This window comes from Hemiscyllium ocellatum, chromosome 7 (assembly GCF_020745735.1).
Source record: "Hemiscyllium ocellatum isolate sHemOce1 chromosome 7, sHemOce1.pat.X.cur, whole genome shotgun sequence".
NCBI lineage: Eukaryota > Metazoa > Chordata > Chondrichthyes > Orectolobiformes > Hemiscylliidae > Hemiscyllium > Hemiscyllium ocellatum.
Genome location: NC_083407.1, coordinates 26,683,818 through 26,698,535, shown reverse-complemented (window position 1 = coordinate 26,698,535; position 14,718 = coordinate 26,683,818). Strand labels below are relative to the sequence as shown.

At 38.2% G+C, this 14,718-nt stretch overlaps 1 protein-coding gene across 3 annotated transcripts in view; it reads right to left on the bottom strand.

The window, feature by feature from the left end:
• Positions 1 to 221: 221 nt before the first annotated feature.
• mmadhcb (metabolism of cobalamin associated Db) overlaps positions 222 to 14,718 on the bottom strand; it is a 33,351-nt gene continuing 18,854 nt past the window's right edge. For all 3 annotated transcript variants that reach the window (XM_060827088.1, XM_060827089.1, XM_060827090.1), the window contains 2 exons: positions 4,118 to 4,204; positions 222 to 2,287 (listed from right to left, as the gene is read on the bottom strand). In XM_060827088.1, the coding sequence (XP_060683071.1) occupies positions 2,084 to 2,287; positions 4,118 to 4,204 (291 nt within the window). In that variant the 3' untranslated portion in view covers positions 222 to 2,083. The remainder of the gene's footprint in view (positions 2,288 to 4,117; positions 4,205 to 14,718) is intronic.

Sequence of the window (14,718 nt, the reverse complement as noted above, 5' to 3'; positions counted from 1 at the left end):
CAGCCATGATTGAATGGTGGAGTAGACTCGATGGGCCGAATGGCTTTACTTCCGCTCCTATTTCTTATGGTCTTATTTTCATATAACTAATTGTACACTTTAGCTCTGGAATGTCAGCCATGGCTCAAAAATTGTAGACTACAACAAAGATGCCTAATTAAAATCATACTCATTGGTATGTTTGAAAAGCAACCGACAACATTGAATGTATTTGATGCAAGTTTGATTTCTAAAACTGAATTGTTTTATTAAAAACAGTGTCAGTAATAATTTACTCACTGTAGGTATATCACAAATACTCTTCAATTTCACTAGATGTAATCAAAAATTCAAATCAGTGCTTCCTTCTACTTGCACCCTCCACTCTATAGATGAAGGTAACAAATGGTCAAATAGATTGTTACCTGTCAGCAAGTAAAACCAAGGTAAGAAAAACAGTTGTCCAGGTGAAATGTAGCCTGAGGGACAACTTCTTTAATGTCTCAGATATTTCTGCACATAGCAGGACCCTGAAAAATTCAGCTCAGTACCTTGCTTTCTAAAAAGAAAATCATGCCTGTGACACAATTTCAGCCCATATATTCTTTGTCTGGTTTCTATTTCAAAGTAAAAAAAGGAAGTTTCATTTTAAATGGATAGGGAAAGACATTTTTAAAACAGAAATTCACTTATGAGCCAAAACAACTTCAACGCAATAAAGTTTGAAAATCTATAATCCATTATCATTAACAAATTATATGTTTTGAAACTCAAACTGTTCAGAGTATGGTAGATGTACTGGGCTTCACTTATTGCTTTGCATTCTACTCTTGCACTGCTGCTGTCTTTGTACTAATGTTCACTCGCCACCTTGCCTTGACCTCAATCTACAAGAATGACTGCCTCAACAAATTGGTATATTTTCAGCACTTCGCACCATTCTACAGTAATTATTTCATTTGTGCAGCTATGAAGTCAATACCTTCACTCCATTACGACTCAGAGTATGCTACACTGTTGGAGGAGCTACTGTTGAAGATGTTAAATTGAGGTCCCCTCTGCCATCAGGTGGAGGTAAAAGGATCGGAGTCATTTATATAATGTTTAGAATCTGCAGTGTGGAAACAGGCCATTTGGACCAATAGGTCCACACCAACCCTCCGAAGAGCATCTCACCCAGACATCCCCCCCCCCCCAGTCAATCCCTATAATCGTACAATTCCCTTGGTTAACCCACCTAGCTGCACATCCTTGAACACTACTGGCAACTTAGCAAGGCCAGTCTAACTAAATCTGCACATCTTTGATCTGTGGGAGGAAACCAGAGCACCCGGCAGAAACTCACGCAGACACTGGGAGAATGGACAGACTCCACACAGGCAGTTTTCCAAGTTTGGAATAGAATGTGGGTCCCTGGCACTGAGGCAGCACTGCTAATCGCTAATCTGAAGATGAGCTTGGTAGGCCTCCCTGGCTAATACTTAACACTCAACCAGCATCACCAAAATCATTCAACTGGTTATCATCACATTGCTGTATGTGGTACTACTTTTCTGCTGCATTCCCACATTATTACTGGTGGCTGTATTCCCTTCATACTCAATTGGCTGTAAAGTGCTTTACGACATGCTGATGTCTTCAAAGGCACGATACAAATGCTGGCATTCCTTTCCTTTGAAAGTGATACTTGAGTAAAATTGGAAAGAATTAATCGTACCCACACTCCTGAGTTTTAGGAAATTTAATTTATTACTTGCTAAGTTGAGATAGACTGTCTCACTGGAATTGGAACAAACCATGCTACACGAGCCAAATGTCATCAGTAAACGGTTCTGAAATACTCTTAGAAGCATCACTGATGTAGATTTCTTAAGTGACAGTTCCATTACATAGAAAACACATGCACAAATTCCAGGATCATTTTTCATGATCAGTCTTTTACAATATCATTTGAAGTGAACTAAAATAAATATCACTGATATGTTCAGCATCTTACAGCCTTCTTCTTAAACTACATTTACATAAACCACCAGAATACATCTATAAAATGGAGCTTCCTCACCAGTCTTTTAGCTTCTTTTTAATAATAAAATGGTGACAGCAATCAAAGTGGGGTGTTCCCTTGTAGTTTCTTCATTACTAAGCAATCTGTAGGTGCATTTGTGAAAAGACTGCCAACAAATACATGTGTTCCCCAAATCTTGTGCTGAATAACTTTACAACAACCAAGATCTTCAATCCGGAAACCGAGATGTCGATAGCGCTCATCTGTTTCAAACAGAGTGTTGTTTGTGTATGGTCCAAAGTACTGCAAGAAATTTAATAAGTTATAACTGCAATTATTCGAAAAAGATACTGGATTTAAGCAAGATAATATTTAATAAGCAAAACTGCTGTTGCTCAAAATGCCAATATAATTGATTTCTTAAAGATTTTCAAATTATGGATGCAAGTTTGGTATATATAAACGTCTAACAGGGCAACATCAATCTTAATTCAATCACAAAACTTGGGCAATATTTAACATAAGAGACTGCACCAAATTGGTTACCTAAAATCATGCAAGCATCCTATTTGATGTGATAATTCACCTTTCATTCACAAGGTCAGATACTATCATGATTTGGAGGTAGCAAGATATTTTCAGACTTCAGGGAGTCGTCACGCCTACCCTTCATGAGCCATCCCAGGCCCAGATATGAACCCCATGCCCAGGGTTATGAATCATGGCAAATGACAATTTTTTTCTGGTTATGGTGAAAGATGCTTGAGTAGGAATATTTGTGTTTCCTTTAAGAACACAGAGACAATGAGGTTATACTGGTCATGGAAATTGGAGGGCCTGTCAAGCAACTTAAGAGCAAGATTCTAAAGCAATGAGAAATGAGCAGAGGCTGATAGGAAATAAAAATGTAATTGTCATCTAAAATCATGAATCAATGTCTAACTTATACATTTACTCTTGGATGAATAGAGCTTTCAAAATGACAGTACATGAGAGTGACTGTCATGTTAGCTTTAGAAATAACGTCAGTGAGAATTTTATTTCTATTATTACAATCTTGCTGCAACACTGGCTACTTGGAAGTGACTGTGACAGGATCCTGAAAGCAATGGACAGACTGTATCTGGAAGCCCAGTTCACTTGAGGTATGACAGCTCTGGAGCTGGAGAATTGCAGACTCTGGACAGCCAGCAACCCAACTGGAAAACGTTGGTGCTCCCAATCCGAGGTGTGAGGATTCCTCAGAGTGTAGGAGCCCCTGAAGATTAAAATATTTCAAAATATAAAAAAGTACCCATGAGTGCCAAGCCATCAATTGGCAGTGGCCAACCAGCTTCACAGAATGATCTGCAATCTATGCTGGGCTGCTTTGCTGGATTTGCCTTTGGCTTGCAAAATACAAAATGGAGTGAAGCCTGTAGATGGTAAGTAGAATGCACAGAAATGGCATTTTTATTAGTCTGATTAGTTCTGCACTATGGGCAGATGAATAGCTGTCATCATCTCCACCGAAGTGCAAGAACTGCATCATGGGCAGTTACATGTTGACATGTAGGCAGGCTAGGTGAGATCACATTGTCAACACACCAACCTCGGAAACTGTTTCCCTTGCAGAATTAAAATCCAGCCCATTTCTTACTATGACGCAGCGAATTCTATTGTCATGCAAAATTGATTCATTTCTGTACAAAGAATAATGGCATCATGGCTGTTCTTCTGATCATTTTAGCAACATCTCTGTACAATTTATTCATCATGTGTTGCATACTGCTCTTCCATTCTGGTAATTTCTCGCTATTTAAAAACCTCTTTGGTTGCACTAACTAACTCTTATCATACTAGCAAGCCATTACAACAGGTAGCATTTTGCCTTTCAACAACAAAAAAAATTGCTCAGCCCTTTCAAACCTCAGGTTAAAATATTTAGGTGATAAAAGCAATAAAATTTAAATCTGTGTTACAAGAACAAACTCTCATCAGAAAGCTAGAAACTCATTCAAATGAACCACAACAATAAAACACAAAAAAAAATCTAGTTTAAAAATTATAAGAAAGAAATTATTAAAATTAAAACATTCATCACCAAGCAGCCCAAAAAAGGAATCAGTTAAACAGTGGTTGAAGGATACCTACTGCAAGGCCTGAAGATGGATCAATGAAGTCTGCCCAGTAACCTTCTGAGCGGAGTGCATAGCAGATTTCCTTGGCACCATTAATGAACTGTAAAATCAGTAATCATTATTTAGTTTAAAATAAGGTCTCCTTAAAACAGCAGGTACAAGTACAAATAGTTTTCACTTTGTTTTGATAACTTTTCATTGGTAAATGGAGATTGAATAAATTCAAAAATCAGGTAAACTCCTATGGTCTCTCAGCTTAAAATAAGAACATGGGGATTAATGGTAGAGAAGTTAATTGTGTCTGCATTCACTGTCGAAAAATAAATTGTCATGATTCACCTTCCACACATTATATAGCATTGACACTGTAAACACAGATTTATCAAAATCAATGAGATTTGTCACAGTACACAAACAAAGATCTGAACACACATGGAATGAAGAATAGAACCAAAAATTGTCTAAGTGATTATCAGCACTAACAAATTGTGAACAATTATTCACTAAAGATCGTCAAATAATTGTTAAAAATGTCTTTAGTCAGATTTAAATCTGACAAAACTTCTACTTAGAATGCCAACTGTTAAAATTTAAAGAGAGACTACAGTGTTCAGTATTTACTTTTGGTGGTATGCATTATATAGTTGCACAGCCTCATCATATGGATATCCTTCTACCCAAGGAAACTAGAATGAGGATGAGGAAGAAAAGAGAGCAGGTCAAAGTCAAATTCCAGTGCAAGCCTGACACTGCATTTAAATCCATGCAACTCCATCTTGTCCTTGGCTAATTTTGGCTTTTACTATTTCCACTATGGATAGTATCTATTTCCCATAATAATGGTTAACTAATTAATCTGAACCAAAGGAATACAGAGACAAATAAAAGGATGGAAAATTGAGAAACTGTGCTTTTGACAACCTATTTCACATTAGGTTAACACAGTAGGTTGTGTTAAATACAGCTGAAAATTTAAAACACAAAGTTTCACTTTCCTGCAAAGGTAGTTTCCTGTACAGGACATCCATCATTATAAAACTAACAACAATTCAACACTGTCACTAAATTGAGGAATTTTGAGCTTCCAAACTAGTGGGAAACAAGTTCTCAGACAGACTAGAGCGCTTTACTCTACAGCTGACATAGATAATCTTAACAAGTCTTTGTAAAAACCATCACATCTTTTATATACATAAAGGCAATGATGTATTTTGAGGAAAAGTGCAGAACAACATTAATAAGTATCAGAATATAGTAGTGAAGGTTATCAATATCAGGTAAGAGACTCATCAGGAAAAGTAACAATACTTTAAAAATGCAAAATAGAGTGAACTGTATCTTGATAGGCAGCTAGGTTAACTTGTATATTACACAATGTACCTTTCATATGTTCTTTTTATTACAGATGCAAATATTGAGAAAGGCTGTTTGCATCAAGACAAGAAGCTCCTTCCCAAAGCAGAATCAACCCATAGCAAATTACATCCTTATTCATCATAATAAAACTCTAAAACACAACATGCTGCTTTAAAACCACAAGACATCAGAGAAGTGGGCCATTCAATCCTTCAAGTCTACTTTGTTACTCAATGAGACCATTTCACAGAATTGGCAGCATGAGTACCAAATACCGATTGAAGCTTTGGAAGGTCTGCGCTTGGTACTGGTGGGATCCTCAGATGATCATGGAACATGCCTTATTCGCCTGCAACATGGCCACAGACCTGCAAGTTACAGGGAATGTAGTCTGACTCTCTGCATGTTTTCAGAATAGTTTTGCTCAGAGACAGGCCTTTGATCGATTTTTTCAATTTACCAGTTGATGCATGCTCAGCATTGTAAAAACCATATGATTGTAGCCACTTATCCAGGAACCAATCTTGTGGAAAATAGGAAAAAATTCTAGCCTGCAAAGAAAAAGCACCCTTCTGTGTCCTATGCGGAGAGGTAACAGAAAATCTCCTGGTAACTGTTCCCACCATTTCACCAAACAGCTCTGTCTTCAAATTGAAATGAAAGGAGACATGGAAGGAGGCAAAATTCTCTAGTAAAAGAAAGATAGCAGTGGTGTACAACCAACCATGTCTTACTAGCTAAGTACTAATAGGAAACAAAAGAAAAAGAAAGAAAACTCATCAAGTCACAGTCTGATTGGTGCTATTAAGCTGTTTCTCTATTTTTTTTCTCTCACTATGAGTATCCTTGCCTTGTCTCTTCGTGTGTCTGTCTGTGTGTGTATTTTACAGCAGATTTTTCAAAAAGGAAAAAGGCAAGTTAAATTTATGTTAGCAATTCTGTTTCTTTCATGCCATTGGTTAAAAGTGGTTTGATTGTAATAGTTATTTTCTCGTTATTTGAAACTTTGAGGCTCATATTCTTTTAACTTAAGTAATGAGGCAATTCAGTGATTTCATCAAAGTTTCATTTGAAACTCAGGAATAGTGGGGCTCAATTTCCAGTGCATTATCCCAGTGAATTGAGATACAAATGATGCAAAAGAGTGGAGTCTTGTTAATTGCATTAAGAAACAACGTCTTCACATAGCCTCCCTGCCAACATTGACACTTAACAGTCACCAAAGAATTACTATGGTAAAACTTCACCATAATTGCTGCATTTAAGGTAGTTTGAAAACAAAATAATAATGTGCCCCAGATTTAAATCACTGTACTGAAATATACTGGAGAGAAACAACATTTATTTTGGACATATTCTGCTGAATAAGTATTTCACTTACATTGGCTCAGATTTCTTGTTCATAGCAGCCACTGTAAAGGCCAAGGCATAAAGCACAGAAAGATTAAGGCAAGATACACAGGAATCACTACCATTGTTTAGAGAAGTTCTGAAGAAAATCAGGCATTTTAAATACCAAATCTCTTGGTGATTAACAATTTCTAATCAGTTAGTTTCTGTTAATTTTTGTAATAAATTTATGAGTACTTTCAATGAAGATGAATTCTAACCTGTCACATTTAAAACATAATAAGAGAAAAGAATTAGTAAATACACGACATGCATCCTTTACCTGCAACAGTAAATCTGTTCCCAGTTTCACAAGCTCTCAAACATGACATAACCAACAGAGATAACATCTTTTCTAGTGTCATAACAACTTCTTAGAACTGTTAAGTATATACATGTGGTAAGTGTTAACCAACATTTGTTAAAAAGGCACACATACTCTGATTGGAGTGTTCCAGTTAGGAATATCAAAGAAGGATTTGTACACCGAGCACTTGGACTTTGAGAGTGGTACACAAGTAAATCTCCTGACTCCACTGCCCCATTTTCAGTTTGTCTCAGTGCTTATAGCCCCTTTTGGTGGGCCCATAGAAGGAATTTTGAGTCTTTTTCCATAGCCAATCTCTGTCCTCAGTATATTCATCATGTTAGGTGCTACAAAGTCTGTGGAATTAATCTTAATAAATGGTATTCCATTATATATGTATTGACAGTTGACATTCCAAACAAACATCAACATAAAAAGAGTCCAAGGCTCCTGGAATTCTTACCATATAGAATATATATAAAAACCTTACAAGAATCCATTCAAATGCAAATTTAAAAGTTGTCTAAACTAATAGCCTTTTATTATGACCCACAGCAAGTCTTTTTAATAAGACTATAAGATATGGGAGCAGAATTAGGCATCAAATCTGCTCCACCATTTTAATCATGACTAACAAGTTTCTCAACCTCACTGCCCTGCCTTCTCCCCATCTATCTATATCTATCGCTGTCTTAAACACAGTGACATTGCCACAGAGGGTTGTGGAGGCTATGAGTTCCACAGATTCATCTTGTCTCAGGTCTAAAGGGTCGTGCCTTCACGGAGGCTGTGCCCTTAGGTACTAGTTTCTTCTAATGGAAACATCTTTTCCTCATCCACTCTATCGAGGCCTCTCAGAATTCTGCAAGTTTCAATGAGACTCCTTCCCTCCCCACCCCCCACCAATCCTTCTAAACGCCATCGAGTACAGACCAAAAGTCTTCAACTACTCCTTATAGGGCAAGCCATCAAGCCCCAGGACCATTCTTGTAAAACTCCTCTGGACCCTTTCCAATGCCAACACATCCTCTCTTAGATCTATTGCTCGTAATATTGGAAATACGGTTTGACCGGAGCAATAGATCCCTGCTCTCGTATTCTAGTTGTCTCAAAATGAATGCTAACATCGCATACGCCTTCTTAACCCTGCCAACCGAACCTGCATGTTAACCTTAAGAGAATCCTAAATTAGGACTTCCAAATCCCTTTGCGCTTCAGATTTCCAAAGTCTTTCCATTAGCCTATGCCTCTATTCTTCGTAACAAACTGCATAACCTCAAACTTTCCCACATTGTATTTCATCAGCTACTTCTTTGTCCACTCTCCTAACCTGCCCAAATCCATCACAACATGGTGGCTCAGTGGTTAGCATTCACAGCACCAGGGACCTGGGCTCGATTCCAGCCTCAGGCAAATGTTTGTGTGGAGTTTGCACATTGTCCCCTTGTCTGCATGGATTTCCTCCCACAGTCCAAAGATGCGCAGATTGGATGGGCTGGCAATGCTAAATTGCCCACAGTGTCCAGGACATGCAGGCTAGATGGGTTAGCATGGGGAATGCAGGGTTACAGGGATAGGTCGGAGGGGAGAGGGGAGGGAAGAGTCTGGGTAGGATGCTCTTTGGACAGTCGGTGTGGACTTGTTGGGCTGAATGGCCTGCTGACACACTGGAGGGATTCTGTGCTATCACTGGATTCTATGCTTCTACAGCTTCCCCGCCTCTTCAACATAACATGAAGAAAGATGGAGGGACAGGTAATCTGTAAACTTAGCAACAATACTTTCAGTTCTTTCGTCCAGATCATTAATGGGTAACATGAATATTTGCGGTCCCAACACTGACCTCTATGGAACTTCAGTCACTGGCTGCCATCCCAAAGAAAAAGATCCCTTTATTCCTACTCTCTGCCTTCTGTCAGTCAGCCACAGCTCTATCCATGCCAGGACCTTGCCTCTAACATCATGGGTTCTTATTTAGCAGCCTACTGCGCAGTACCTTGCAAAGGCCTAGCTGGATGTCGAAATAGATCAAATCTACTGGATCATCTTTGTCTAACATGCTTGCAACCACATCAAAGAATTCTCACAAATTTGTCAGGCATGACCTCCTCTGAATGACTCAACCCTATTTTTCCATACACTTTCAAGTAGGAAGGCTTTCGTGTTATGGGCCAAATGCCGACAAATGGACTAGACCTTGAGTTCGTCGCCTCACCTATGGAAACTTTAACCTCTCCTGCGAACCCGCTCGCCCACACTTTAGTTTTAAGCCCTTTCCACAGCAAAGTTGTTGATTTGGCAGGATTATGATCCCAGCATGATTCAGGTGGAGCCTATCCCATCAGGTTCTATTAGTGATTCCAATTTAATGGCCTACAGATTATCATGCATTTCATAATGTAACAAGCAGTCCAAGACATGGGTTTCTTCATGGTCAGTATGCCTGCACAACAGGCATAGTTTCTCCATGCACAATAAACAACATATAATTGGGCATGAAATGCTTCCAGTCATTCAGCAGATATGAACGGAAGTCTTTTCCCAAGAACCAAGGAAAGCAAAAAAAACAATTTTGTCTTCATCCCAGCATACCAACTGAACATTAGATGTCTACAGTGCAACCAAAAGTGAATTTGTAACAAAAGACTTGGATTTAAATTTCTTGATTGCTGATATAACTGCACGACTACTTCATTGTTGGAGCGCCTCTATTATCCAACATGATACCTGGATAATGCCATTTCATTGGCTGCATATTCAGGTCATGATCATATTACTTGGTTCTGATAGCCTAAGTAGCAGCTAGTTTATAAGCCTATTGTCACAAGGACACTAGTTTTTTTTAAAATTTAGTCTCAGGATATCAACATTACTGGTTAGACCAGCATTAATTTCCCTCAAGGAATTGCCCTTGAAAAGATAGTGGTGAGCTGCCTACTTGAACTACGGCAGTCCATTAGATATTGGTACATCCACACAGTTAGAGAGGGTATTCCAGGATTTTGACCCAGCAATACTGAAGGAACAATATATTTTTCAAGTCTGGATGATGAATGGTTTGGAAACGAAATTGCAGGTGATGGTGTTCTAACGTATCTGCTGCCTTTGTCATCCCACATGCTAAGGAGACTTGGAAAATTTCTGCACTGCATCCTGCAGATGGTATATGCTACTGCTACTGAGCATCAGTGGTGGAGGGACTGAATGTTTGTAGATAATGGTACCAATTAAATGGGCTACATTGAGTTGGGTGATGTCAAACCTCTTGAGCATTACTGGAGCTGCACTCATTCAGGCCAGTAAGGAGTATTATAACCAGTCCAGTTCAGTTTTTGGTCAATTGTAATCCTCAGATAGTGGGGTTTTCAGCATTGGTGATATCATTTAATGTCAAGCAGTGATGTGGTTAGATTCTCTCATTGCTACATAAAAGTGGAAGCAAGGCCATTTGGCACATCGAGTCCACTCCGCCATTTAATCATGGCTGATGGGTGTTTCAATTCCACTTACCCGCACTCTCTCCATAGCCCTTAATTCCTTGCAAGGTCAAGAATTTATGAATCTCTGCCTTGAAGACACCCAACTTCCTGGCCTCCACTGCGCTCCGTGGCAATGAATTCCACCAACCCACCACTCTGGCTGAAGAAGTGGTCTTCATTGTCTCCTCATTTCTGTTCTAAATTGACTCCCTCTAATTTTAAGGCTATGCCCACAAGTCCTAGTCTCCCGCCTAATGGAAACAACTTCCCAGCATCCACCCTTTCTAAAACATGCATTATCTTGTAAGTTTCTATAAGATCTCCCCTCAACCTTCTAAACTCTAATGAATACAATCTCAGGATCCTCAGCCAATATGTCAGGCTTGCCATTCCAAGGATCATCTGTGTGAATCTCTGCTGGAGATGTTCCAGTGCCTCTATGTCCTTCCTGAGGTGTGGGGCCCAAACTTGGACACAGTATTCTAAATGGGGCCTAACTAGAGCTTTATAAAGTCTCAGCAGCACATCACTGCTTTTAAATTCAAATCCTCTTGTATTTGGGCATAGACTGCTTCAGTAGTAGATATTGGTAATGGATGCCTTTGAGCCTCCTCCACCATTCATCAAGATCATGACTGATCTCGAACTTTCCATCTAGTCCCATATCCCTTGACGTCCTGTCTTTCCTCCCTCGAAAATCTTTAAATGACTGAGCATTCTATGACACTCTGGAGCAAAAATTCCAAATATTGTCAATGTTTGAGCAAAAAAGTTTCTCCTCAATTCTGTATTAAAACTGTGTTACATTAGTCTAAAATGCAATCACAAAGGCATTTTTCAGAAAATGTGCCCTCCATTTTAATGTCATCCCACTGGAGAAAGGCAGAATTTCAATGACCATCAAATACTTGGACGAAAACACAAGACTAGCAACTTGTTGCTTTGGGAATTTTACAGGGAAATCTGTATTCTCACTGAGCTGTAGCAAAAATACAAAGTAATCACCATGTTTATTATTCTTCACTAAGCATTTATTATTTCGACCGTAACAAAAATACAAAGTTACTGCATTGTTTCAATGCAATAGATGTGAGTTTTTGAACATCAGTCAAATGTTAGTTCTTTTCAATATGTCCAAGTTATGGTTTCCGACAATTGAGATCGTCAATTGAGAAAACAGCTGTTTGGGATAGTTCCAGATTCATTAGCTTCTGCACATATTTTTTCACTATGATGAAATAAATTAACAATATAGTTTATTCAGAGAAACCATAATAATGACAAATATGCTCTTGACAAGATTCTTGGCTACTGTTATTTAGCATCAACTTCAACAGGACGACAGTGGTGAAAATATTTGGACAAATAATCTGGAAATTTCACATACTTGCCCTAACCCAAACTTGAAATAAACTGTAATATAGAAGTTAAAACATCATTGCTAATAAACATCATTTTGTTTTTGCTGATTACTAGGTTAATGTAAGTGCACAGTTCAAGGGTACATTGTATTATTTGTTGGGATTAACATTTACTAGTTGAAAACCCTAATTTGATCCGGACAATAAGAAAAATTCACACGGCGATGTCAAATTTGATGAAATATTTTACATAAATAAAACAGTCATCTATTTGGAGATGCTGCTTTTTAAATCAATTATGAATGTGCCAGGAGGACATCTTGCATATAGATACTCATGACAAGATAGAAATGTGTCTTTTGACTTGTTTGGGGAATAATAATGTTAGATGGCTATTGCCAATTAATTGAACTAAATTAAGCTTAAGTAATAAAATTATTTACATTTCCTTTTCCATTTTCTCCAAATATGAAGTATATGATGTTGCTGGTTTTGGTCTATTTATTGGATACAAACAGCAGCTGAAGATTATTTAAAACCTAAGGTTTTTTTTAATGATTGAGAACAACACTTGTTTTGAGAGACTGAAATTAAAGAAGTCAGGAGTTTATTGCTGAAAAAGGAGTGCCATCTACTGATAGCAGCAAGCAAACACTGCCAGCAGGTTATTTCAATATTTGAAAAACAAAACTAGATGATGGCAATCAGATAAAAACAGAAAATGCTGGAAATATTCAGGTCACATGTGCTCTGCAAAATAGTTCGTACTTATGCCTGATACCTTTCATCAGAACTATCTAAGGGAAAACTCCTATAACCAGACTCACTCCTCCCTCTTATGAAGGCATCACTTTAATTTTCAAGTGCCAGCATTTTGTCTTTTTCTGCCTGCCTAAGAGAACAGAGGTTTTCCAGCTCATGATTGGATCAGTCAACTACATCTTTGGCTCTCAGCAATCTTTAAACAAGGCTGTAAATTGAAATCCTCTAATCAGTTGAGGAGAATGTTGGTAAAAGCTTTTCTCACTTTATAGGTATCAAAAACCTCATTACAATGAAAGACAACCGTGTGACCTTCTGGACTGCTTTCCATCAGAACAGGTTGGAGTGGAAATTTTACAGAGTACTTTTCTGCTATTTGCCCCGAATTGTTTTCTTCATTTTTTTCCCCCACTATCTCAGATGATCGCAAAGCTGTGGGGCTGGACATGAGTTGACATTTGTGGGTGATGTGAGGAATTTTTAGCCAGCATGACTGGGCTATCATGATGCAAGGCAGACCTGGCAGACCAGCTGGTCTTTTCCTGCCTGTAACTGTGCACCCTAACTTGTAATTTTAAAACATCTCCTATGGTTAGTATTCTCACAGGATCATAAAATTCACAGCAATACTAACTCATTCGATAAATGCAACATGCTGTAACTGCTGGAGCTTTGGAATAAAAACAACATATTAGCGAAACTCAATAGATCTGATGGCATCTACGGAGACAGAAACAGAGTTTACAGTTTGAATCCAATATCACTCTTCTTCGGGACTTCTGAAGAAGAGTCAGATTGGATTCAAAATGTTATATGTGTTTCTCTCTTCACAAATGCTGCCAGGTCTGCTGGGCACTGCTTGCTTACTTCAAATTCACCAAAACACACGCATTCATTATTTGAGCACACACAGCACACTGCTTGCTGTAAAAGCAACAGAATGCTAACCCAACTATTAATAGGTAGTTTTTATTATTTTTACCTAATGCAAACTGTGATGAATACATGCCCATTTGCATGAGAATCTGACCAAAGATTGACGGCAGTGATTAAACAAAAAGCTTGGTTGTTTACAATTGTCTGTACAAACCAAAGCTAACAATTGCTGCACTAACCCATCTAGGCCTTACCAATCAATTTGTCTTAAAGCCACTCTATCTCCAACATTTCTCAGTGATTCAAGTTCAAAACCATCAGAGGAACAAATATTAATAATGCAACCGCTGACATTGTCATTACGCTGTTTGAAATAAATCCTAAGCAATAATCAAAATGTTAAAGATAGATTACAAAATGGCTGAAATATGGCTTGTCTCAAAATTAAATTTCATTTAAAAATGAGTCAGAAGTAAAACACATCAATAAATTAGTCAAGTTCACCAATGGACCACGAAAGCCCAAGACAAAGAAAGAAAGCAGATGGAAAAAAAAATAGGGTGAATGGAAATCAAGGGATAAAACACACCAAGCTGCAAGATGCTGAGTTCTGGCTATATCCTTACAGCAGTGTTAGATAGATTCTTGATTGGTAAGGAGATCAGGGGTTACTAAGAGAAGGCAGGAGAATGGATTTAGGAAAAATATCAACCATGATCAAATGGCAGAGCAGACTCGATGAGCTAAATGGCCAAATAATGCTCCTGTATCAAATGGTGAAACGGTGGAATGCAGTTTACCTTGGGCACCGCTAAATGGAAATTTTCTAATTTCATTGTATTAGATGCTCAGGAGGCTTACTGGCATTCCATACTTTCAATAGGTCAACATAATTTTAATCAATTGGTTCAGACATGTTTTGGTACACCCCTAGAAAAGGTGAAGATTAAACCTGCACAATTTGGCCAAGAGTAGGGACACCACCAGAGTGTCACAAGACACACTCCCTCAACGTATAAGCTTTCTTTTGGATCAACCTGTTCAGATGTTTTGTGATACATTTCTGGTGCATGTATTTCTTGAA